This window comes from Phacochoerus africanus, chromosome 16, assembly GCF_016906955.1.
Source record: "Phacochoerus africanus isolate WHEZ1 chromosome 16, ROS_Pafr_v1, whole genome shotgun sequence".
In the NCBI taxonomy this organism is placed as follows: Eukaryota; Metazoa; Chordata; class Mammalia; order Artiodactyla; family Suidae; genus Phacochoerus; species Phacochoerus africanus.
This window is the reverse complement of record NC_062559.1, coordinates 20408722-20435856: the sequence shown is the minus strand read 5'-3', so window position 1 is coordinate 20435856 and position 27135 is coordinate 20408722. Positions and strand designations below refer to the sequence as shown.

General features: G+C 43.6%; 1 protein-coding gene across 2 annotated transcripts in view; it reads left to right on the top strand.

Annotated features, from left to right (window-relative positions):
• SND1 (staphylococcal nuclease and tudor domain containing 1) overlaps window positions 1–27135 on the top strand; it is a 392960-nt gene that overhangs the window by 174643 nt on the left and 191182 nt on the right. For both annotated transcript variants that reach the window (XM_047762976.1, XM_047762975.1), the window contains one exon: window positions 2685–2785. In XM_047762976.1, coding sequence (XP_047618932.1) covers window positions 2685–2785 — 101 coding nt within the window. The remainder of the gene's footprint in view (window positions 1–2684; window positions 2786–27135) is intronic.

Below are 27135 nucleotides of genomic sequence, written 5' to 3'. Positions count from 1 at the left end.
CTATGCTTTTTTTGAGGAACAGGCAGTGTGAAAGGATCTTGGTGGTGCTGACCAGCAGTGGGGCTCAATTTGATGCTCCTGCCGTGTGATACCTTTAACCTGATCAGTGGGAACTAAAGCTGGGGGTTCTGGGCTTGGAGACTGTAGGGGTGGCTTCACGGTGCTTGACCCAGTGTCCTGCTCAGTATAGGTGTGACCTCGGGCATGGGCAAAGCCAAGCCTTGATGCTCTCAGACCCTGTGTGTTTGCTGAGGGATACTGCGTGCTGTCTTCTTCTGACACGTGAGCATGGTTTCCTTGAAAGTTGTCATAAAGGAAAAGCATTGCTCACTGTGTCCATCTCCATATGGTTAGCAATACTAGCTTTTTTTTTTTCTTTTTTTAAATAAGGCTTTAAGAAAAAACAAACAAACAAAAAAACTTTTTATGGCCACACCTGTGACATACGGAAGTTCCCAGCCTAGGGCTCAGATTGGAACTGCAGCCACAGCAATGCCGGATCCCAGCTGCTTCTGCAGCCTACACCATAGCCGACGGCAATGCCGGATCCTTAACCCACTGAGGAAGGCCAGGGATCGAACCTGCATTCTCATGGATACTAGTTGGTTTCTTAACCCACTAACTCCAGTAATACTAGTTTTAACCAGCTTTCCTGATAAAGGCTCCAGTCCTCCTGGCCTGTTTGTATATTAAAAAAAATCCTTTTCTAATTCAAAACCTAAAGGTTATTCTGGTCCAGTCCATCCTTATTTTGTTTCCAGACTTCCCTAACGCCAGCCCTGTTGGTCTCTGGTATAGTTGGCTGTGTTGTTTCCGTGCATGTTCTGTGAAACCAGTCCCAAGCACTTGGGTAACTGTCATCTTGTTTGTTCTTCATAGTTCTTAACTCGGTCCTTGGGAGACAAACCACATACGCTTTTTCAGTAGAGGCATTTCATATGTTCAGATGGATTTCCAAAGGAGTCGGAAAAGGTTAAGGAACTGCTTTACTGTAATGTCTAGGAGTCCTGCAGGAATGTTTCAAACTTCTCTGTCGAGTATAATTTATGTGCTGCCTTAAACGTTCAGCCATTTGTTTTTCACTTAATACCAGTTATCTTTGGGGTTCACAACGTCTTTTAACGAAATCGAGCAGGCAGTACTGAGAATTGCCATCTCTCTCCTCCCCACCCCCGCATGTATTTCGTTCTCTGCTGGCAGTAATCCGCCTCTAGCATGGGGCTTTTGTTAACATTGGTGAGCTGTTATTGACACATCATCACCCAAAGTCCATAGTTTACTAGGGTTCACTCTTGGTGTTGTGCATTGTCTGGATTTTGACAAATGTTTAATGACACGGATCCATCATTATAGCATCATACAGGATAGCTTCACTGCTGTCAAAATCCACCACCCCCTGGCCGCCTCTGGCATCTGTTCATCCTGTCTCATTCTGCTAACCCCTGACAATCACTGATCTTTTTACTGTCTTCATGTTTTTGTCTTTTCCAAAATGTCCTAGAAGGAATCATCCAATATACAGCCTTTGAATTGGCTTCCTTCTCTTAGTAATGTATATTTCAGATTCCTTCATGTCTTCTCATGACTTGTTAGCTCATTTCTTTTTAAGTGCCGAATAATATTCTCTTGTGCTCACGAACCACAGTTTATTCATTCACTTACTGAAGAACATGTTGGTTGCTTCCAAGTTTTGGTGTTTATATATAAAGCTGCTAGAAATAGCCATGTGCAGGTTTTTGTGTGGACATGAGTTTTCAACTGTTGGAACGTATGGTGAAAGTTTGTTTAGTTCTGTACAGAACTGTCTCTCCGAGTGGCTGTCCTCTTCTGCATTCCCATGACAGTGAACCAGAACTCCTTTTGTTCCACATCCTCACTTACATTTGTTGCTGCCTTTGTTTTGGATTTTGGCCATTCTTTTATTTATTTTTTTATTTTTTAATTTTTTTTGTCTTTTTGCTATTTCTTTGGGCCGCTTCCGCGGCATATGGAGGTTCCCAGGCTAGGAGTCGAATCGGAGCTGTAGCCGCCGGCCTACACCAGAGCCACAGCAACGCGGGATCCGAGCCGCGTCTGCAACCTACACCACAGCTCACGGCAACGCCGGATCGTCAACCCACCGAGCAAGGGCAGGGACCGAACCCGCAACCTCATGGTTCCTAGTTGGATTCGTTAACCACTGCGCCACGACGGGAACTCCCTGGATTTTGGCCATTCTTTTAGATGTGTAGTGGTGGCTCATAGTTGCTTTCACTTGCCTTTCCCCAGTGACACATGTGGGACATCTTTTCATGTGCTTGTCATCTGTATGTCTTTGGTAAGATGTCCAGGTCTTCTGTCCATTTTATTTTATTCCTAGGCCATGGCCACAGCAACGCCGGATCCTTAACCCACTGAGCCACAATGGGAACTCCTCTTTAGCCCATTTTAAAATTGGGTTTTTCCTTTTTTTGAGATGGAAGAGTTCTTCCCGTATTGTAGATAATAGTCCTCTATCAGAGATGACTTTTGCAGATCTCTCCTCCCAGTGTGTGGTTCAGCTATCAGTTGATTTTTGACGTCTTTGGCCTGCAAAATCACATGGAGAGTGAGGTCAGCTTTCGCAGTTATGCAGGCACATATGTCTTGCTAGTGAGCTGTGTTGCAAATTCTGAACCTTAACTACCTGGATTCTTTCTTTTCAGGTCAATGTGACTGTGGACTACATTAGACCAGCCAGCCCGGCCACAGAGACAGTGCCTGCCTTTTCAGAGCGTACCTGTGCCACCGTCACCATTGGAGGAATGTGAGTGTTGGGGCGGCAGCGGCTTGGCCGTAGCTAAGAATTCCCTGCTTGGTCTCCTCTCTCCTGCCTTTCGCCCTCGTTTACTTTGTGTTCCTCCTAACACTCTGGCTTATCATTGTTACGTGGCTGTGGAGCGCTTTGTTTGCAGGGTACTTCAGAATCACTCATTAGTTAATCATATACTTTCATTATTGTCATTATTGAAGATTTATTGGGCTCTGTGTGCTTGGCACTGTGAGCGCTCATTATTACTATTAATAATGCTGTTTATTGAGTGTCAGTCAGGCCCATAGGTGCTATGCAAGATTAGCAAGATTCTCTGCATATTAGTTTAGCAAGTTTAATTGTAGGCCAGAAAAAAGGGAGAGAGGTTAATTGGGTATTTTCTTTGTGTAGATGTATGCAATCAGTAGATGGCAGGGTCTGCCTCTTCCGTGCGGGCTGTGTCCTGGTTCCGTTCCACGGTCTCTTGGGAGCTGCGTTGACAGCAGCCTTCCGAGGGAGGTATCTGATGGGGGAAGGAGGTGGCCTGCTGCGCCCCGCTTCCACAATAAATATTAAAACAATCACTCAGTCCCCAGTGGCCATTCTTGCTCTGCATAAAATATACCAGCATGGTAATTGTTTCCTTCTCTCTTTAACAAATCTTAAATGCTGTTTGTTACCAAACTGGTATTTTTCTTTTCTTTTGGAAGGGGCGTGGCAGAGGGGAAGAAAAGACTAGGTTTCTCATCAAAACAGGGATGGTTTTACTGAAAGTACAGCGAAGCTTGTCGGGACAAACACCTCTGTCTAAGCTAATACCTCTTAAAGAAAGAGGCTCTTGCAGCTCATTTATTTTCCAGAAGCTCTCCTACCAAACGGGAGCTTCCTCCATCCCCCTCATTCTCATGCTGTCACGTTTGGAAATAGGTATTTTTAGCTACTGTTACCACTCCTGTAAGTATTAATGCTGTCAACGGTCACACAGCCACCCGAGACTCGCTTGTTACCGAGAGGAACTGAATATGCTCTTTGGATGTCCTCACCTCAATACCATCGCAGGCATCAGGTTTTGTTTTGTTTAAGAAGTAGGTTCTTGAGAAACGAGATAATATTTTTGGAATGGGGGAAACTAAGAAATATTGTGCTCATTCTTCTGTGTACCTTGCAGTACCGATTATTACAGTTGGTCACCAGTTCTTAGGGGCGTGATGCATGCGTTCCTCCTCTGGCGAGCTGGAAAGTTAGTGTTTCCCTGGGTTAAAATGTTTGCTGTCCCAAACAAGGAGTCCTCTCAGGTACCTGCTCCTCCAGTCCAGTTATTGGGTTAAAAACAAAACAAGCCCCACTCATGTCAAAATGCACGTCTTTTTATTTTCGGCAGTTGGCTTCATGTTTATATGTAACAACCCACTAGAGTGGATTTCTCTCTCGCTCTCTTTTTTCCATTTGGTTACCATTGAGGTATATTTTCAAAGTAACTTTACACTGCTTAAAATTAGGTATTTTTGAAGTGTTCTGTAGAGGAGTACTTTGACCTTACTATCTCCCAGTCCTAGCAATTAGAATGTCAAAAGTACTATTTTGTATGATTTACCCAAGTATTTACTTCAGATTAGATCAGCCCGGTAGGGTACCCAGGATGCAGCGCGTTTCCTCATGGATTTGCTTCTGCCAAACTAGCTTTGATGAGGAAACTGCTGGGCAGGAATGGGGAGGACAGGAAGGACCTGCTAGTATTACTGAGAGCAGCCCTCGCTGGATGGTGAGCTCCTGAAGACGGGGATTTTTGTCCCTTATTCTCTGCGTGTAATCTCAGTATTGAGCAGATGGTAGGAATTCAGTAAATTCATGAATGATTTGTTTACTGTATTGCAAAGTAGCCCTTTATTGAAATGTAATAAGGAGTACTACTTCTGAGCTATAGGTTTGTTCTAATCTAATCAATACCCACTCCTATCCATCCCCACCTCCCGCCACCAAAAAAAAAAAAAAAAACACTCACAACCACCCTTGCATTTGATAGTCTTCCCTTTATCTGGTTATTGGAGGTCAGTGCCAAGAATAAGGCATCTCTAGAAACTGTACCTGGGAGTTCCCATCATGGCTCAGAGGAAATGAATCTAACTGGTATCCATGAGGACGGGTTGTTGGATCCCTGGCCCTACTCAGGGGGTTAGGGATCTGGCGTTGCCATGAGCTGTGGTGTAGGTCACAGATGCAGATTGGATCTGGCATTGCTGTGGCTAAGGTGTAGGCCAGTGGCTACTGCTCCAATTTGCCCCTTCACCTGGGAACCTCCTTGTGTCGCAGGTGCGGTCCTGAAAAAATAAAAGATAAAAAAGAGAAAGTGTACCTTGTAGCGTTCTTTGGATGTTCCAGTCTTCCTCGTGGCTTCTCTTTATTTTCCTATGGCCTTGATTTTGTTTTTCCTTTTTCCTGAAATTTCTGTACTTCCAAGTAATCATTCCAAGTAATATTATAGAAGGGTTGAGGTATTAATAACAATGTCTACATATTCAGCTTATATTTAGAACTAAGGTGTACTAAACGCCTATCTGATTTTACTAGTTATTCACAAGCATTGGCTAGAGCCAGGGCTTTGGGTTTTTTGTCCCAAATAGTTTCATTTCATTTTAAACTCAAAAACATAACATGTATCTCCATATCTTTGAATACATGGGCAGTAAGAAACAACTCTTTGATGTCCTGGTGAATTGCCTAACTTCTTGTATGGAGTGATGGCTTAAAAATAGTAATTATGGAATCCTAGATTTTTGCGATTTACATCCCCCTCATTTGTTAGTTTTTCTGCACTCATTTTTGGACATCTTGGCAGCCATTTAAAAGCCGATCCTCTTATTAAACCTTTAAAACTATTCACCTATTTTCATAAATGCACACTCTATATAGTTCCATTTCAGTCATTGATGTAATATTTTATGAAGGTCATAATTAAAATGACCAGTTAAATCTGGGGACAGAAGCAGGTTGGGACAGAAGCGCGCAGGCGTGTTAGAGTGACCCTGGTCACTAACTGGCATCAGCCAGTGGGTTTGGGGGAGGTAGTAGGATATGTAGGTGAGCTCAGGGCAGGCTGCTTAGAGGAGCTTCTCCGGTAACGTGCTGGATCACTGTAGGTTCAGCTTTACAGACGCTATAGAATTAAGCCCTCCAATCTGAATTAATGTCTCTTGTTACCTATAGGCTCCTATAGCAGTCTTGGTAGCATCTAGAGGCTTTCTTGTTCAAGAGTCAGCTGGGATTCTGACTCTGGAAGGGCTTCTCTCAAGGGGAAGGAGAAGGAAGAGGCAGATGAGATGGCCTCTTGCAGGGTTGTTTCAAAGCTGATTTTTCAGTGTATTTCACATGCCAAAGTGTGTGAAGTATCGCTGTCCTCGACAGGGCTCAGGGAAACCCCTCGGTTGCTTCCTCTTGTTGTATGGGAGGGAGTCGAGTCCCGTGGTTTTGGGGAGGCCTCTCAGGTGTGACCCAGTCTTTCGGCCCCGGTCTTGTGCCCTCTGGGGAATCAATGAAAATGAGGTTCATCATTCTTCCAATAGATTAAAATTTTTTTCTGAACTGTGGACTTGGCAAGAGTTGTTACCTGTTAATCAAAACAGTGTAAATAAAAAATAAAAACATCAAACTTTGAGTTGTTTCTCATTCTCTGGCTCCCAGGTTGGGAATTAGCTGATCCTTTTAGGCCTGGATTGTGACAGGAAGCTGTCAAGATGGCGCTTCCTGTTAATTACTTTTTATTGTATTTAAGACACTTAAATAACTCTTCTTGTGATTTAGTCTTCTATGTAATTAGCTTCAGTGATTAAAATCTCATTCTTTCGTTATTGCCAGAGCCTTCTTGAGGATGAGTTTTGTGGGGTGACCTTTACTTGTGCTGGCCTGCCCAAGTACTTTGAGCTCCAGTTCGGCAAACCCGTGTAATCTAACTGCTGCCTCATGGCTTGCTGCAGATCACATTTTCAAAGAAAGGCATTTTTAAAAAATTGTTCGCATTTATAAAGGAGCACCTAAAAATATAACTTGGGGGGTCAAGCCTCACACATAAACACTCAGAATTACCACCACCTCACCCCCCCCCCAATCTACGGAAACTTGTCACATCCAGTAGGTAACAGTGACATTGAAGTATTGGCCCATTGCTTCTCATTATGTGAAGTATTTCATGTTAATAGGAGACAATAGACATGGCCCATTTTAGAAAAGAGGAAAGGTGGAACTGTGGAGTAGGAACAGTTAGAAACAGTTAGTGCCTGTTTTCTGCAGCTTTCTGAGAGGTGATGTGGGTTTTTTAACACTGACTTTGGAAACATTGTTTGCATCTCCGCTCCTCCCACCTGCATGTGAGATCACTGCCATCCACCTTTGGACACCTGCGTGGGCTCCTCACTCCTAGAGAGGTGGGAAATCTGTTGGGCTTGGACATCTCAGTTACCTCCTTGTAATGATGCCCATCTAGCAGGTGCGAAGCCTTGGCCCGTAGGCAGGGCGGGAGGAGGTGTGGCATGCCTGCAGCAGGCTCAAACCTGTGCCCCAGCTCAGACCAGAGTGACAGTTGTGACAAAAGGCCAGATCCCCAAAATGGCTGTGCCACCGCGGAACTCCAGTGAAGCCATCTTTATGAACTTCCTTTGTAGCTCTTTGGCTTTTTCATAGTTTGTCTTTAATATAATTACATAGATCAGACAGTTATGCTTGCAGGGAATCAGACTTTTTTGCCTTTTTCATTTTCATTGGATCCAGGATTCATAGGACACTTCTTCAGCTTTTCTGTTAGTGACTGAGCATAAGGTTCAGGTCCTGTTCCAGAATAATTCTTAGCCTACTTCGGATTTTCTCAGCTGTTGTAGGGAGATGTAACATACCCTCCCTAGCTGTTCTGGCCTGAGTTCTGTAGCTGTAACGCTTTCAAATCTTAAGCCATCCTGGGGTCTGACTTCCAAGCTAAACATAGCAAGAAGGTGGCCTTCCGAAGCTCTATTTTCTGTCCTGGTGTTCCTACTCCCCAGGTGGCCCGCAGTATCCTGACGAGGTACTCTTTCAGTACCTGAGGTAGTATTATTGACAGTGGCTCCTCCAGGAGGTGGCATCTGGGTTGTAGCCACCCTTTTTCTGCTCAGATTGGTGGCTTGCACTTTAATGGGCTTTCCCCTCCTCCTGCCCCCTGCCCCCCACCAGCCTTTTCCTGCTTTGAAGGAGAAAGAAGACTTCAGAAGAAACATCCTTCCCCTCCTCTTCCCTTCCCCCCGGACACCTGAATCATAAACACCTCACCAGCCTTTGCCTCGAAAAGGAGCCCTTAGACTGTTTTCTGAACTTCATAGGCTGCTTGATTTATGTAATTGTGCTACTTCGGCTGCATTGAGTAGTAGAATTATGCCTCTCCACCATCCCGAAGGCGGTGGAGGCATCTGTGGCATTTAGTTTTGAATTTTGGAAAGAAAGAGTTGAATCACGGACCCTATCTCCTGCTAGCTCGAGTACACTGATCATTTCAAGAGAATACTTGATGGTAGCAAAGCATTCGGGTGGGAGTCAGGAAAACACAGCTTAGCTTCAGACACAGCTTTCATTCAGCCATTTTATGGCTGTCTATGTTTGTGAATCTCGTGCTGCTCAGGCTTTTTTTTTTTTTTTTTTTCCCCTTTTTAAGTCCAGATACTTGCAAGTCATGGTATCATCATCCTCATCACGATGTGGAACCTACACTTAAGCTTTTCATAATGGAGCACTCGGATCTTACAAATCAGCAGAATCCTTTGCAGGGCAACGTGTTCTTTCTTCTGCTTTTTTTAATTCTTTTTTTAAATTTTTCTTCAATTATCTGTTGAGTAGGATGTGAAGTAGTGGGTCACAGTATTTACTGAGCTGATCCTTGGGAAGCTCCCGTCACTGATTTCAGAGCTTCAGCTGCTGGCCTGTGCCACAGCCATAGCCACACAGGATCTAAGTTTGCGTCTTTGACCTACACCGCACCTCATGGCAACACCCAGATCCTTAACTCACTGAGCAGGCCAGGGATCAAACCCACGTTCTCATGGATACTAGTTGGGGGGTTCGTTACCACTGAGCCATGAGGGGGAACTCCTAAATGGCTGATATTTAAAGGGTGAGCCTTAGCAATGCATAGACTTAAGAAAAATCTGAATGGCACGTTGAGAAATCTACAGCAGTCACTTCCTTTCATGTAAGCCAGAACAACCATAGTGACACCTTTTTCAGAATTAAAGCAGTGGGTGAATGAAGATGGCTACCCACTGCATCTGTCTTTGATTTGACAAAATGGTTTCTGTTGAAAGCAAAGCCCTATGGTCCCGCCTTTAGATGGAGGAGGAACTCTGAGAGCCCCAGAGTTCAAGCTACTCCACCTGTGTAGATTTTTAGCTATGCACCATTTTTATTAAGGCTAATTCTGCTGGTGCTCAGGCTGGAAAGTTCCATAGGGATTGCCCATAACTGTTTGATTGTTTGCTTGTTTATCTTTTGAGGGCTGCACCTGAGGCACATGGAGGTTCCTAGGCTGGGAGTCTAATTGGACCTGCAGCTGCCAGTCTATGCCACAGCTCACAGCAGCACCAGATCCTTAACCCACTGAGCGAAGCCAGGGATCGAACCCGCAACCTCTTGGTTTCCTAGTCGAATTCATTTCCGATGCACCAGGACAGGAACTCCCATAACTGTTTGTTTTTTTAAGTGGCCTGCCCATAACTGTTTGTGGAGGGGTTTTGGTGGTTGTGTGGGATGTTAGCTGCTCAGGATCACACAAGTAATGTGATAGAAGAAATGCCTGTACTTGCTGGTTAGAGTATTTTTCTTTTACCAAAGGTTAAAATTCTCTGCCCTTAGCAACTCTGTGGACATCATAGGGATGGATGGGGAAGAGGCTGCAGTCAGCCCAGCTCTTCTAAATGCTGTTCCTGATTAATTGCTCAGATGGTGCCCACAGAGCCTACTCACTGTGTGCTTTGCGGGTGTCAATAAAGGCCCTCGAGGTGCCCCCGATTTGCCACCAGTCTGAGCCCATCTGCTTTCTGTCTTTCGGGATTTGTGCAAACTTTCTGATATGCTGGTAACTCACTTTCTTATTTTTCAGCACCATTTGGGCTTTATGCTTGTGCATATCTGCCTTTTCTGTCATTTCAGTAGGACTTTGCAAAGAATGTCATGTGGACATTAGTTTGCAAGCCTGCCATTCTGCCCTCCCTCAAGCATTCTTTCTTCCTTCCTTTGGGGGGTGCAATTGATGTGACAAGGAGAGGGCACATTCAACATGGTTACCAGTAAGCACAAATGATGTGTTTTTTAATGCCATTTCTCAGCCTCTTTTTCTTTACAATTCCTGTGGCCAGCACAGTACAAAGTGGTAAGCAAAATAGAAATGGAGTTTTATGGATTTTTATGTCTCCCAGTGGTGATGCTGCTTAACAGGGATTTGCTTCAGTTCATACTGAGTGATTTAAAATCAACAACAGAAAAGGAATAAAAACTAACATTTTCAAAAGTTGAGAAAATAGGGAGAATCGCCCATTATTTAATCATACTAATATAACTATTGTGAGGGGGTTATTCGTTTTGAGTGCTGGTTATTTTTTAAGAGTTCCTTGGTGGCCTAGTGGTTAAAGTTTCAGTGTTGTCACTGCTGTAGCTTGGGTGCAATTCCTGACCCAGGAACGTCACATGCTTTGGCTCTGCAAAAAAAAAAAAAAGCAAGCCTCTTGGAGTTCCCTTGTGGTGCAGCAGGTTAAGAATCCAGCATTGTTACTGCTGTGGTGCTGGCTCGATCCTCGGCCCTAGATTTTCTGCATGCTTGGGGCATGGCCAAAAGAAGAATTTAATTTAGGAGTAGGAGAGCTTGGATCATTTGGCATAGTGTTGAGGTGAGGACTAGTTATTATTGGAGCTGAAGAATCTGGGTATTTTGTGAAAGTAGGTTTCAGAGGTTAGCACATTTTGAGTTACACCTCAGCTCTACTCCTTGATCGCTGTGCAATCTTGGGCCTGAGTTTTTTCTTGGGTGAGGTAGATATAATACTCCTACACTCAGAGGGCTGTTGATGAGGATTAAATGTGCACGTGTATTTTAAATGTTTAGAGGAGTTCCCTTGTGGCTCAGCCGTCTAAGGATACCTGTCAGTGCTGTGGTGCAGGTTTGATCCCTAGCCAGGGAACTTCTGCATCACGGGTGTGGCCAAAAAAAATGTTTAGTACAGTGACAAAGACATAATTGTGAGGTGCTTTATTAAATGAACCCTCCATGTGGCCTCTGAGCTGACCATTGGCCTGATTGCAGATCTACGGATCTCTTTTGTCCTTTCTCTCTGTCCCCTCTCCTCTGTCTCTGGCCGTTTCTTTTCATGCACATTTTTCCTTTTTCAAGGATTTTTCTCAAATGTGTTTATAGTCCATTCTCCTGTTCTTCACAGTCCCCTTGGCCAAGCCCAGCCACTGATAATATTTCTCCCTCACAGATGAGCTTAAACGGGCGATAGACAATGCCTAGTCTGTAGTACATGCTCAAAGGCTAAAGAACAGATTGCCCCGTTGGATTATGGTTAGATTTTGTTGTACTCATCTATTTCTTTATGGTTCCGTGGCAGACAGTTTGGTTTCGGATTCATCTTTTTTGCTCGTTTTTCAGCTGCCTCTAAACACGGAATGTGTACTCTGTTCACCTAGGACGATAATGATGGACACGTGCTTCTATGAGGGAAGAAGCAGATACTAGATACTCAGGAGTAATTTTTAGCGTTTCAAGAAGTTTAACGCACATTTAACATTTAGTAGAGACAACATTCCTTAGTAAAAGCAATTTACTGAAGAGTATCTTTCAAACCACAAAATGCGCCATCAAGCCGCCTCCCTCGGCATACTTGGTACATACACGTATCTAGCTACCCATTGACTTCCTGTGTGTGTGTGTGTGTATTTATGAGAAGAGTTTAAAAAGCAGAGGGCTCCTAAGTGTTTTAGAAAATGCTGCTATTCTGTACCCCCACCTTAAAAGTCTTACTGAAAGTCAGAGTCTGTCTCTTTTAGACTAATCCTCTCTGCTGTGATACCTTTGTGAATCGGTGTGTTTACAGCAAGTGGAACATGAAGGGGTCGATATGCATGGTCGAATTTGGAGGTGTTTAATGGCATGAGCTTCATAAAGTGCCAAGGAAACTTGGGACTGCCTTTTATCAAGTTTCCAGTGTGGGTTTACATGGAGCCTTTCAGCTTTCTGCTGTATCGGTTTGCATATCAGCTGAGATTCTGCAAGGTCTTGCCTTTATGTGAGCTTCTATTGTGTTAAAATTGTGATTTATAAACCATCGTTATCAGGTCAGCAGCAAGGGGAATTAATTATATTGCAGTTGTTACACCATCCCTCCTCCTCCCCCCAAACAGATCATCTTGACATTGACTGCAAAATCACCTTTTTTCCTTTAAAGTAAGAAGCACCTATCCTGTGTAAAAAAGCATTTATTCTTGTCATGACTTTCTCAGAAAATCTCCCATTGAAACTGTTCGTTCATGTGTCAGTTAGCACAGCCTGTGGCTATGGAGGGATGTGTTGACCACAGAGGCTCAGTCATGGCTTCCTGCATTTCAAAGTAAGGAGCCAAAATAATCCTCCCCTTTCCCATTTAAGAATGGGAAATCTTAAAACCCTTATTGTGTTGTTGCGGGGCTAACTGGTTGCTTCAGTAAAAAAAAAAAACAAAAAAAACCATATATATATATATATATATATCTTCTAATTCTTAGGGAAACAGCCACCAGAAAATGTTGCTTTGACTTTGTTTTATAAGTGGAGACTCATTTCTCTAACTTTTACCTGCAGCGATTGTGTACTTTGTGCAGCACAAGTCTAAAGCAGCTCCCACATTCTAGACCTTACCACACTGACGTTGGGCTTGGTCCAGTTGCTAATGGATTCTTCAGAACAAAAAACGACTCACCTGTTCGCATGGTGCCAGCTGGCTGGGTTATGGGCCATAAACCATAACGCGCAGTTAGTGGAATTCTTACTCCGCCTCTTTTTTTCCTTTCTGACCCATGAGAGAACTTCTCTTCGAGCGTCCACCCTAAGAAGCCCCCTGTGCCAAAACAGTTTTCTTCTAACTTATCTAGAATAAGATAGTTATTCTTCCAGTAACAGTGGCTCAATATGTGTCAGAGCAGAATGACAGCCGTCCAGAATCCTAGAGGATGGTTTTCAATTTCTTTCTCTCAATAAAGCATTTTTCTATGTATATTAACACATGCAGACACTATAGAGAATTTGAAAAAGAACTTTCTGGGGCTACCCCATCCCAATTTGCTCTTTACTGGACTCTCTGATTTGGCTGGTTCTCCTTGCGCTGTCAGAGCAGATCATTCCAGATGCCATTATGTAATTTTCTGTCTTGGGTGTGTGTTTGTGTGGGCGGGTGGTTTTGTTTTGTTTTTTAAGTGGTGTTTAATGTCAGGCTAATAATAAACTGGATACGTAGGCCTGGTTTTGTCATAATGGCCACGAGTTTGCTTATTTGTCCCTTATTCCCCTGAGAGGCGGAGAACATCCCACCTCCCCAAGCTATGCCTACATTTTGGAGGGGGCTCTTGTCATCACAGCTGCCCAGAAAATGCAGCATGGCAGCTGGCAGCTCTCTTCGGAAGAGACAAAAGTGAGGAGTCTTCGCCCTGGTCGCCCCCCACAACCAATTCCTTGTCTTCCCGTGGCCGAAATAGGCTGGAAAGGAATGATGTTGCTGTCGCACACCACTTCCAAAGTTTGGTCTACTCCCTGCTCATAATTCTTAGCTTCTTGTTCTCTGGAAAGTACCAGATTCTTTGACATATTTGGGATTCTAGGGGCCTTAAGTTGCATTCAGTCATCCTCTGCCCCTTGAATTCTTGAAAAGGAGAAAATATTCGTTCTCTGGGCAATTTTTTACAAAACGTGGCGATAGAACCACCTGGGGTTTAAAAAAAAAAAAAATGATGCCTCCAATTTAAAGTCTAGGTACTGATATTTTTGGTTTTAAAAATGCGGGTCTTTACCCCTGGAGTTCCCTGTTTTATTGGCCTGGCCTGGGGGTTCCGAATGGAGAGGCTAGTGTGCTGCCACTATTAACGAGCCCTGTGAAGGGAAGTCTGGAGCAAACGGGAGGTTCCAAAGCCAGCATTCGCCTCTTCTCTCAGATAAGTATGGGTATAGGTAACAGGAAGAATAAAAATAGCATCACACATGTGTATTTTCTCAGCTCACTTGCAGTCGCTGAGCACAGCCTTTTCCCTCCACTCATTTCTCTCCTACCAACCCTGCCTCAAAAACGTGCGAACGGCGCGGTGATGTAGAGCTGAGGGGCTGACGGTTATTTCTGGCTTTGCCTCCAGCTCATAGAGTGACCTTGGCAAGTCATTACCCCTCTTTTCCTAAGGCCCTGATCTGGCCTTTGATGAAGGAGAAAGTGGCATAAACTGTATTGCTAGTCCTTCGCCTCCTTAAGGTAGCTCCTCTTAGTGCCCTAAAATGCCTTGAGACCTGTCCTCGGGCTCCCAGCGGACGGCGTGCTGGTGAGTAAGAGATGCAGTAGCAGTGAAGCCAAGAGCTTCCTCTTGGCTTTAATTCTTGGTGTGGATTTTTTTTTTGTGCAGCCCTCCCTCCTCAGGCTTTTGATCATAAACACTGGGTTTAAACTCTGTGGATGTGCAAAATCAGACTTTATTCAAACAGTTTATTCTTGGTGATCACTGCCAATTGACTCAGTGGCCTCATTGCCACTAGCTGCTGGCATGACCTCAAGTTAATTACCAGAAAGAACAATGTGCAACATTGGGAAGAGCTTTGAATTTAGACCTGATGCTTCTTATACCCCTTTTCCCTCTATCTGTAACCACCAAATTTACAGATTTTTTTTTTTTTTTTCCTGGTTGGCAGCTGTTGTGTTGTTATTTTAAAATGTCCTCCTTAACTGGAACTTTTGGGCAGTTAAAAGTGTTTATGTCTTTTGCTGCCATTGGTAGTGTTGCTAACTAACCAGAACTGTGTCTTTTAAATACTTTGGGGGCAAAAGACATTCAAGCATAATTTATCCATTTGTTAGACTCAATAAATGCCAGTTGTGGGGTTTATTAAAGACTCAAGCCCATAGTTAAATATTGGAGAAGCTCTAGAGTTTGCTGTGGTTTATTTTGAGGGGTAGATGGATGCATCTGAAATTAATAATGTGTATTTTGATGAGCGAGGCATAATTATTTGGCAGCCTTTAATCCAAACTAATAATCCTCAAGTGATTTGCTCTTTCATGCTGATGTCCTTGTAGATATAACCCCGTTTATGATCCTGGCTGTTTTCCTTCACGCCTTTCTATTTATAAACAGGGCTTATATTCCGCTGGTATTTACATGTATAACAAACTAGCCAGTACTATAATGTTAAGTATTTTGAATGTCACTGATCTCTGACTACATACAACACTGCAGAATTTGAGCCTGGTCTTAGAGAATCTCACAAGACTCGGTGAATATCCTTATGGCTCAGTGGGTTAAGGATCCAGCATTGTCACTGCAGTGGCTCCTGTTGCTGCTGTGGTGTGGGTTCAGCCCCTGGCCCTGGGAACTTCCACATGCTGCAGGCTCAGCCGCAAAAAAAAAAAAAAACAAAAACAAAAACAAACTTGTTTCCAGGGGGAGATGTCAGTCTTCTAAGAGTAGGTTCTCGGAGAGGGAAGAGTCCATCACTAGAAGTATTCCTATTTTGGATGGGATAGTTTTGAGTTTTCCGTACCTCGTCCTGCATTTCGATGAGCTTTGTGTGTTGAGAGGGTGGGGTTGAGAATCATTACGTGTAAAGGGATTCTCTCAGCCTGAGCTTGGAAGCACTTGGTAGCATGTGTTTTCTCGTGACTGCGCTATCTCAGTATAGATCTCTCGAAAGTGAATTGGAGTCTGGAGGCTCTGCTTTTCCCATGCTGAAACTCCGGAAAACTAGAGCGCACAGGGAGGTTATCTTGCCCATTTGTGCCAATTGTGCGCTTTTCATCTGTAGGTCATTAGTCCATTTGTTTGAAGGCTTTGTTTTTCCTATGGATAGCTTATGTTTAGCAATAAGCCAGTATTCACTGTGGATCAGAAGACAGGTTGTTAGGGGTCAGCCCCCATTTCCCTCCTCTCTATCCAACCCTCTCCCCAGTTGACCAGCCATTTTAATAGCTGAGTCATCTTTTTCTGAAAAGTATACTTTTTTATTAACGGCAACTCCAAAAAGCGTGAGCTGATGAGTTTGCTTCTAGAGGCTAGAAGCAGACTGTGATTGTTCCCAAACTTTCCTAGAGTAAACTTGTTTCCAAGACACAAAGTAATAACAGCATCACAGCCCCCAAGTCCATGCCGTACCCCAGATAAAACCTAAGAAGACTGGCTGGAGTATCAGGTTTCTCTTCATCATCTTACTATGCCTCTGGGGAGTTGTTCACCTGAATTCTGGTCCCTGTGATTTGGGGAGATGATCGTTTTCCACTCATGACATAACTTAGGTCACCTCCCCTCTTACCCCTGTGATAATAAAATCGCCGTGATAGCTATCCAGTCGTTTTTTGTATTTTTGTTTTTTGGTGTTTTTTTTTTTTTTTTTTAAATCCTATGACTCTTTTCTAAATTGGAACTTGTTTCTTTCTCATCAGCCTCGTAATGTATCACAGGCATCACTCTCAGTATTGGCTCCAGAAGTGATTTAATGCTGGGTTTTTAATGACTCCTTCATTAATCCTGGTGTTCTGGGATTTAACAACCACTGGCCTTTGACCATTGGAAATGATGAAAACCTTGATTTCGTGCATATTGGATAACCCTAGACTCTTGCGGGAGCCATGAACCTGGCTCCTGGGGTGGCCGGCTTGTTGGAGGGGGCTGCGGCTGGCTGGGCGCGCTCCCAGGCCACGCAGTACTGCTGAAGAAGTGAGGGCAGTGTCCTCCTCGGCCCCGGTGACCTCCTCCCAGGATAGCTGGGTTTGAAGGAGAGCCTACACTGATGGTTTCATCGGCTGGACAGGTCTCTGGACTTGGAACGGAGGCTCACCTTTTCAGTATTTTCTAAAACATGCTTTCCTTGAGAACACAGCCCTCAACACCTGTCCTTTGAACATTTTTTTTTTCCTTTTAATAAGGTCCCAGAATTTTGCAGTGTTGAAAACTTATCTAGTCCATCTCCCTCATCTCATAAACAAGGTGTCCAAGTCCAGGAGGAGTGACAAGACAGCAGCAAGAGCCATCACCCGCACGTGTGATGGCTCCGTGCGTGCAGGCCCAGTCTCAGGACTGTCATTTCTTCCCTCCCCAGGGCTTTAACCGGTAACCGTGCACAGCGAGTCCGGGCCCCTGCAGCTTCTCTCCGTACCTCCTGCTGCCGTGGAGCAGCGATGACCACACTGGGTGCTCTCCTTCCTCTTAATGGAAACGTTGTGAATGCTCTTTGGACGAGATGAGCCACAGCCAGTTTATTTACAGTAGATTCTTGTGGCCAGCCTATTAATACCATGAATAGATGCCACGTTCTTTGCTTCTCCCCTCAAAATTACTGCTCAGGAGAAGGGACCCCATCATGCACTTGGGTTCTTGACAGAGGCTCTTGTATTACAAAGAGCTTCCTCCGTTTATATGGAGCCCATAGGTTAGCCTGCTGCAGCCTCAGTCCGTGCCGGCTCTGTGAAGGCCACGTGGCAGCAGCATTAAAAAGGAGCTAGTTAGGTGTGTGCTGTTTTTTAATACATGAAGGAAGCAGTCATTACAGTGAATGTGACCTGGGCATGAGAGCTGGGTGTCGTAGGAATCGCCCTCTTAAACGCCACTTTAAAAAGCAGTGCTCTAAAACCAAAACAACAAAAAATAAGTTAATGAAAAACAGTGCTTTCATAACATTGTAAAGCAAGTATAATTTAAAAAAAAAGATGGGAAAAAAGCAATGCTCTAAGGCAATAGAGGCAAAATTTTTCTGTAAAGGACTAGATACTAATGGTTCAGCTTTGAGAGCCATATGGTCTGTGTTGGAACTATTCAGCTCTACCTTTGTGATGCTAAAGCAGCCAGACAGTATGCACGCAATTGGGAGTAGCTTTGTTCCAATAAAACTTTAATTATAAAAACAGGCAATGAGTTTGCAATCCCTGTTCTAGAGGCTTATGCTGTGTAGGGGTATGAATAGATAGCTCTAGAATAAGTAGTGGGCTCAGCCATATGAGTATTATGAAAAGGCATCCTTGTGGCTTAAGGAAGGAACTTCTGAAGGCATAGAGCATGTCTAAAGAGTTTGAGTGTTAAGACAGAACCATCTCAGAATTGTCTCTAAGATAATGTACCTTCTCAGGTGAATACACTCATTCCTGCAGGGTATGGTTTGAGGGAAAAAGGGAGGTCTTTTGGAGTTCCCGTCGTGGCTCAGCAGTTAGCGAACCCAACTAGCGTCCACGAGGACTCCGATCTCTGGCCTCGCTCAGTGGGTAAAGGATCTGGCGTTGCTGTGAGCTGTGGTGTGGGTCGCAGACACGGCTCAGATCCCGAGTTGCTGTGGCCCTGGAGTAGGCTGGCGGCTGCAGCTCCAAATGGACCCCTAGCCTGGGAACCTCCATATGGCACGGGTGTGGCCCTAATATGAGAGAAAGACTAAAAAAAAAGGAGGGGGTGGGTGTTTTAAACAAAACAATACTTCTAGGTTAATTAATGTTATAAATAAATATTCGATTTTGTTTATATCTAACAAGCACCCAGCCACCCACCCACACACACAAAACCCCACATCTGGTATCACATTATATGCAAGTACATTTTTTGGTAATGTTTGCTCTTGCCCCTTGCCCCAAACTCACAGTACATGGAGATGGCTGTGTTTGAACATTGTCTTCAGTACAGTCACTTTTCACTTCTCCAGTTGCACTGTTGCTTTGCTGGTCACTGATGGCAACAGTTCACTTCCTGTGTTGGGTCCCACAGGCAGCCACCTGTCGGATTCTTACTGCTTGTGCTCCCCTGGTTGTTGGATCCTATAAAAGCAAGTCCTTACTTTTCGGGATGTCTGATTCTCATTTTTTGTTTAATGCTGTCTCAGTGCCAGTATCTGGCACACTTGAACTTGGAAAACAAGTCTTTTCCTTTGTTACCCACTTAATTTCCTGATTTCTTTTGCCTTTCTTTCTCCCCTGTCACTGTCAGCAAATCAGCACTGACTTAGTAGCCTTTGTTGTATCTTACCCTGTTGAAATTTTCAAACTCCTCTAGTTGATGAAGGCACTGCCCAGCACTGGTAGTTTTGCTGGTCTCCTAGAGACGGTTTTTCGTTCTTTTCAAATGCATCTGGAATAACAGCTGCACTTCCATTCCTGCGTAAAATGGGTTAGCACAGCTTCTCGTGGCAGAGCACCTGGACTCTTCGTCAAGATTAGAAATAGTAAAATTGGGACCAGATTCATCACCAGCAGGGTAGGAGGACCCATTTTTCTGGGGTGGGGATAGGCCATGTGAATGAGGATGTGACCCAACTGGTGGTGTAATAGCATCACTTGTGTCTGTGAAATGTAAGGGATTAGATAATCTGTCATTATGCTAATTCTCAGTAACAGATGGTGGAGAGTTCTGCATCTCCACAGCAGTTTTCACCGTGGGGGAAATTAGCTTGCACCCAGCTCAGCAGTCAAGCAGGAATTCCATTGTGAGAGAAACGTTACTGGTGAGCTGCTGGTGACTGCATCAGTGTGTCCCTTTGAGGACATCTGCACATCCACTGGGTTCTGGAATTTCTCTGGGGTGCACCTATTCATGGCCAGACCGCTTTGCTTCTTTCTATAACATAAAAGATGGTGAGTGGTTTCTCTCCATTTGGTTAATTTAGGAAGATTAAAATCGAAAGCAAATTAGGTAAATGTGTCTCAAAGCATTGCTATATCATATATTTTTTCAGAGAAGAAAACGCCTTACACAGATCGAAAACGTTATTGACTGTCGGTCTTTAGAATCAAACTTCAGAGGTGAAATGCAAGGTGCTCTTAAGTGCCAGGCCTTTTGCCTTGATGACAACAACAGCAAAGGACTTAAGCCCTTTGGCTTCATATTCTCTTAAGAGTCATCTTGATCCTGCAATTTTCTTTTTGTCTGTAAATGAGTTCTCTTAGATAGATGGTTAATTCATAGCTTCCCCATCTTCTCTATGCCCATGATGATCAGTTGTTTATTTCCCTTTGCTTATCACGCCCCTGCTTTTCATATCCATTTGTACGTCCTGCTCAAATCTCAAAACATATTTTAACACTAATACTGATTTGAAAACTGGCTTTCAAAGTCATTTGTGCCCCAGAATCACCTGTGTAGCTTATTGGAATTGATCACTGATCACATAGGATAGAGTTCCAGATGTGCTTTAAATAGGCATGGTCATTCGGGTTTCATGGAGCAGTAAGTTGGATTTTGTGACCTTGTTCAAGAGGCAGTACAACCATTTTGGACTGGGAAGCCTAAAAGTCAGGGACCAGCCAAAGCTTTAGTTCCCACTGGGAGCTGAAGTCAAGATGTTTCATCCTGTCTTGGTGACCCTCGAGGGTCTTGGGAGAAAGCAGTTTAGTAATGAGGTGATGATTTAGTTATTTATTTGAAAGAATTCCCTTGTCAGTTCTTTGCTTTTCCTCCCGCCATCTCTGCTCCATGCAATCAACAGCTCGGATCTATATTAACACAAGAGCCTTCTAGAGATGCCTTTTCTAACTGAGGTTTTCCATTCTCCATTTCTTCCTGCATAATGCTGCTAGATTAATTTCCCATAAATGCTGTTTTCATGCTGTTATTTCACTCCAAACAACTATTTTAGATGTTCACAGCCATCTTCAGTCAAGCCCCCTACTCTGTTCTCCTTCCCCTCCTCCTCAGCAGACACTCTCGTCTCCTACTTTATGGAGAAAAGATGGGCTTATCAGGAAAATGCCTTTAATTTTTGTCTCTCAGTCCCACACTTGTCTTCCTCCTGCTGTCTTAGCTCCTCCTTTGCCATCTCTGTGGAAGAGTTCACCCTCTTTGTTTCCAAACTACCCTTTTTTTTTTTTTTTACCTACATAGAAAATTGTTTGTGAAACTTTTTTTTTTTTTTTTTTTTTTGGTCTTTTTAGGGCCGCACTCACAGCATATGGAGGTTTTCCGGCTAGGGATCAAATCAGAGCTGTATCTGCCAGCCTACACCACAGGCACAGCAACACAGGATCTGAACCATGTCTGTAACCTACCCCAGAGCTCACAGCAATGCCAGAACCTTAACCCATTGAGCGAGGAGAGGGATCGAACCCACGTCCTCATGGATACTAGTCGGGTTCATTAACCACTGAGCCATGACAAGAACTCCTGCACCAATTTTCAGAAATTCCCTTCAGTCTGCTCTTACTATATCTGCTTTTCTCCTTTTTATCTTCTCTTCATTGCCAAGTTAACGAAGAGTTAAAAACAGTGTTAATTCTCTGTCTGTGTGCTACGTGTTCTGTACCATCTGGCGTTGGCTACTCCGCATCATTGAAATTGGTATTACCTAGAAGACCAGTGCTTCCCTCAAGGACACTTTCTCAGTCCGTACTTCTTCTGTGTGTGATGTTTTAAATACCACAGAGAGATCAATTTCTTTTTGAATTTTTTCCTGTACACCATTCTTGCCTGCATTTCCTTCTACAACTCTGATGACTTGTCCTCCATTGGATTTGAGCGCTCCTTAAATATTTGTGCTTCCTAAGCGTCCGTCCTTGACCCTCTTCTTAGCTCTGCTCGGTCTCCCAGGGAGATCTTATTCATCCCCTGGGCTTAATTTGCAGGTAGATGCTGCTGATCTCCCTGAAATCTGTATCTCTAAGGCCAGTGCTTCCTACCAGGCTCTCCAGCAATATGTCCAGCTTCTGACTAGACGGTCATCACCACTTAGTTGCTGAAGCTCAGTGTGGCTGAAACGGAGCCCATGGTCTCTCCTCAACCAAGCTGTTGGTATACTCAAGTGAGCACATCTCGATTGATGGCGCCACCCTTTACTTATAGTCTTTTATTCCAAAAATTGAAGTGTCATATTTGTCACCTCTCACTCTTCATACCTGATTACCTGTGTGAATACTGCAGGTTCCTTTCAGTCTTTCTCGCCTCACCGCCTGTTCTGTGCTGTCAGTTCTTCCTACCGACTTTCCTGCTTCTTCATCTCATCCGCTTTTTACATTCCTGTTGCCATGTGCTCTCTGACACAAACGTGATTGTTCTCCTGCTTAAAGTCTTCCTGGATTATCCTGCAGCCTGTAGGATTAATACACACTCATGAACTGGCCTTTGCCCCTTTCTCCATGTTTACATCCAGCAGTTCCCTGGCTCTCACCTATTTCTGTTTAAAAAACAAACAAAGTCAGTCTCTGCTCTGTGTGCCTGGAACATAGATTTCCCCTCACCGGCTTCCACCCACCCTCCAGCTCTTGACTTCTTAAGAAACCTTTACCTTTGAGATCTCGCCAAACCGAAATCGCAGTTGGACATCTGAGAATGTCCTTGGCTCAGCACCTTGCGCTGGCTCAATTACAAGGTTCACAGCACTCAGAGCACCAGGTCACAAGTATCCTTTTAATTCCCAGTATGCAATCCAGGAAGGGTTGGAGGGCTTGGCGGGGGGCAGGAGCCGGAGCAAACCATGTGGGTTCTTGTGGGCCACTGCAAGGACTTGGCTTTTACTTGGAATGAGATAGGAGTTTTGAGCAGAGGTATGATGGCAAGATCTGTGGAATTTAGTCTTCAAAGGATTATTCTGGCTGAGAATTATTGTTCTGGTTGAGAATGGAGTTTAAAAGCTTGGGTGCCTTTCTTCTCTCTTATGTTGACTCAAAGCAAAACTTGATTTTGGAGTAATGCTCGTTTCCAACAAGGGGCACAAGTAGTACTGAGGGGTCCATCCCATGTACCCTTGACCTAGTTGCCTGCAAAGGTGATGTCTTAGATAATTATAGTACAATGTCAAAACCAGGACATTTGGCATTGGTACAATGTGTGTGTGGGTCTCTCCCATTTTACCACATGTGTAGATTCATGTAACCACCACCACCATCAAGAATACAGATCTTCAGCGATCACAAAGAGCTCCTTTTTGCCCTCCCTCCTAAGCCTTTCCCTTGCCATGGTCCGTGATGACCACTCATCTGTTTCCCGTTTCTCCCGTAGCGATGGCTTTTCCAGTCTATATGTGGAAACTGGAAGCAGGCTGACTGGGTGGAAGGATGCCTGTTGTACACTTGAGACCTGAGTTCTAGTTGAGTTCAGTCACTAGATGACATATAGTGTCTCCGAGTGTCAGATCAGCCACCTGTCAGAGGAGAGACTTGGAGATCTTTTCAGCTCTAACTCTGTGATTAAAATGAATGAAGCGCCTTTGATTTTTTTTTTTTTTTCCTGTCATAATGAGGTCTACTCCTCTTACTACTTGCAATAATCTGTAGTCTTTTGTGTATCATCAAGCTCAGAAGTACTCCTCAACATCCTCTAACTGTTGTATTGACATTTTGCTGCTACTTATTTCTCAAGTATAAAGTCGATAGGCCAAAGTAGTACTTGGCAAACTATATAAATATGAAGATGATTCTTTGATATTTTTTCTCCTATTTTCAGCTGTAAGACGCAGAAGTAAACTTGCAGCCTCAGAGATAATCTAGCGAACCTCAGAGATAGAAGAAATGTGATAAATTGTTGTCAAATGTTGATTCTACTCTTGAATCAATTCTTTGAACTCGTTCCTGCTAATGAGATTGGTCGGTTTCTTGCTATTGATAACAGTACCTAGCCAGAGTGGAAGATACCGACAGCGGAGAATCTACCAGACTTTCATTTACCTGGTACAAAATACACTACACATCTCTTACTTGCTTATCACTCCCTCCTCTTTTTGGCACTGCAGAGCATTTGGGTAGTACATGGTATCTTAAAGAAGTAGTGAGCATTAAAGAGTTGCAGAATCCTCTTGAGTTTACCAAGCACCTGGACTCCAACCATTTACCACTGCTGTGTGTGTGCAGAGGACAGGGCCTCACAGTCCCCAGGGTGGAAGGACACTGTGCCCCTGGCCACATTGCCCCGCAAAAAAACCACAACCAGAAATGTGTATAAACCCTAAGGTATGTTTAATACTTATTGAAATGATGCTTAATCTAGTTGGCCTTGAATACTGTCAGCTCTGTAAAGATATGTAAGACTGTTGACGAGTAAATCCTCACTCACTTTAAAAATTACGTTAGAAGGGTGTCTGAGCTGAGCCGTAGTCTGTGGAGCACTTGAATCTACCCTCTCATGGTAGAGATAGGGAGGCTAGTGCGGGCTTAGCTCCTTTACGAGAGTTTAAGTGGCCAGAGAGCCAGGGTAAGAACTCAGATCCTCTGCCCTGAATCACAGCTCTGTGCCATGAGCTCTTTATGAAATGAGCTCATAATTGCTCTCTATGGACAGCGGAAGTGGGAAACATTAAGTGGCTTTCACTATTGAAGAATAAATATAAATGCTGTGTGTAACGTCTCTCTTGTTGGACGAAAGAGAATTGGATAAACCTTTATTCTTACCATTTCTGTTTTATTACCACATTCGTCTGTTTTTACTGTGTTGTTCTGTGTTGTCACTCATTTTTTTATACTGCGATGAAGATTTTTGTCCCTATTAAAGTGTTAATATGAGGCGTGATCATTAAACCGTCCTTTTTAAAATTAACTCTGAATGTCTTTTTTAGAAAGTTGGTTTCTTCTTTGTACATTTTGTAAAGATGTTAAACAGTAAGCTAAAATTGAACATGTTTTTGGTACCTAATGGCGTGAAATTGTTTTAATTAGTAAGCAGTTTAGTGCCTCTGATTTTTTTTTTTTCCCCCCATTAAGAAAGTGAATTCTTTTTTGTTTAGAAACTTAAGCTAGGAGAGTACCTTTTACCAACATTACACCCAATTCACATTTACTTTATACTTTTTTTTCTTTCTTTTTTTTTTTTTTTTTTTTTAAAGGACCACACCTGCTGCATATGGAAGTTGCCAGGCTGTGGGTGGAATCAGAGCTGCAGCTGCTGACGTACGCCACAGCAATGCTGGATCTGAGCCGTATCTGTGACCCACATTGTAGCTTGGGGCAACACCAGATCCTTAACCCCCTGAGTGAGGCCATGGATCTAACCTGCATCCTCATGGAATACCAGAGGGGTGCTTAACCTGCTGAGCCACAAGGGGAACTCCGTCATTCATTCTTATGACCACTTCTCATCCCTATACCTGGATATAGTGGTATCTTTGTTAAAGACACAGTAGATACATATTTTCATGACTTTTAGACACTCACTTTTCATTATGTTGCACACCTTAATATGTTCATAGGTATTCCTAAGCTGGCTTTTATGCTTCCCTTGGGAAGGAGGGAGGTAATGGTCTCTCGCATCCATCGTTGAACATGTGACTCTTGGGCTTTCAAACACATATGTAAAGGCCATATTATGCACAAAAGTCTGGAATGACTACAGTCAGCCTGTGTAGCAGGAGCTCTCATGGGGCAGTGACTTGACTCGGGCGTCAGAGCAATGCTGGGGAAAGAGCTCAGACTGTCTGTTCTTACATCTTACATGCCCCTGTGACAGAGGGAGAGGCGTTTAAGGAAGTCTTCACTTCATACCAATGTTTTATGAAATACTGATTTCTCAAAGGGAAGGGGAGCAGAGAAAAGGGGATGAAGAAAACATGCTTAATAACTACAATCAGCATTTATTCCTTGTGTTAAAATACAGAGAAGGAAAAAAAGTCCTCTGAATCCCCAGAAGGCAAGCAAATTATAATTAAGTGTTTAATGTATATTTTAGCTAGGATTATTAGTATTAGAGTGATCAAATTTATAATATGATATGGATGGATTATTTTAATGTGCTGATAAATTTTTAATGTATTAACACTATCTTAGATGATTCATGTGCACAGTATTTTCATTTCTATTTTATAGAATTTTAAAAGGATGGCAGCATATAAAGGCAAAAAGGCTGAGAATCAGAAGGCTCTCGGGTGCCCATGGTGATGGGTTCACTCTGGGCTCCTGCAGACAACTCATTTAACAAAAACTCGGGGTTTCTCTCTGTGTCTGTCTTCCTCTGTGTATGGAGGTTTGGGATTAGTTTATCTCTGAGGACTCTCTTTGCTCCAATTCTATGACTCAGTCAGTTATTACTTTGTTATCATCCATCCGCCCACAGAACCCTTGGGAACTCAGAGTGAAATCCATCAGCTAGCCAATAAATATTTATTGAGTGCCTACTAAGTGTCTGGCTCTTTTTTGGACCAATAGGGAATATGATCTAGTTGGGAAGACAAGATACATTCACAGAGGAGGATGATAGCGTGTGGCAGTAAACAATAAATGCCAAATGCACGGCCCAGCCGAAGGAACTGAGACGAGGGCTGCAGTGCTCGCCTCCGTGGACGAAAGCAGAAGGTTGAAAGGCATTTAATAGGGTCGGGATAGAGGGCTACATGGGGGGCCCCTTAGTAGAATGCCTTCTTAAAAGTCTGTCATTCGTGGCACTGTAGTCGAGAGAGAACTGAATTTGAAATTTTAAAGAGTCTGGCTTCTAACTGTGATTCTGCCACTTACAATCAGGCTTAATTGTAGCAAGCCTGAGACTTGGTTACCTTTTGTTTTGTTTTAAAGACATAAATACTTATACCACCTCTGTATTGCTATAGAAGGATTAGGTTAGTGAGTGTTCAAAAGCCTGTCCTATCGTAGACCCCCGGTAGATGTTCATTAAAGTCTGAAGTCATTGTTGGAAAATTTCAAACAGGGTTTCTGTGGTTGTGGTATGTTGGAGAATTGGGATGGAGGGTTCAGCTGACAGAGCTTGCGACTGACCCGCTTTGCAAGGAGACCAGGCGAGAAGTGGCGTGGGGCTCACACTTGAGTTAGAGGAAAAGAACAGAATAGAAAACGGTCACGGGAGAAACGCTGGAGATTGGAGTTCAAAGTTTGGACAACTGATTTGATCTGGGAATGAGAGAGACATCAGGCCTAGGTGACTGGGAATGTGACGGTCCCACAATTAGAGACGTTAAGGAGAATGAGCTGATTTGGTAGGTTTCAGGAAGCTTAATCTGGGGAAGTGAGTTTTATTTTTGAAATGCTGAGTTTTACATGGTGATGAATCATGCAAATTCACATGTCCTGCAAATAGTTGGAAATGTAAATGCATGGCATATTTAGCAAGGAGTGGACCAGTTTGGATTGGAAGTGCTTATTTGTTACTTTCTTCAAGCTAGTTCCAGTATTTAATTGATTATCCTAATTGTTTTTGCGGGATCTTGGTCTCCTGGGGAAGCAGCGTGGTTGTCGAGT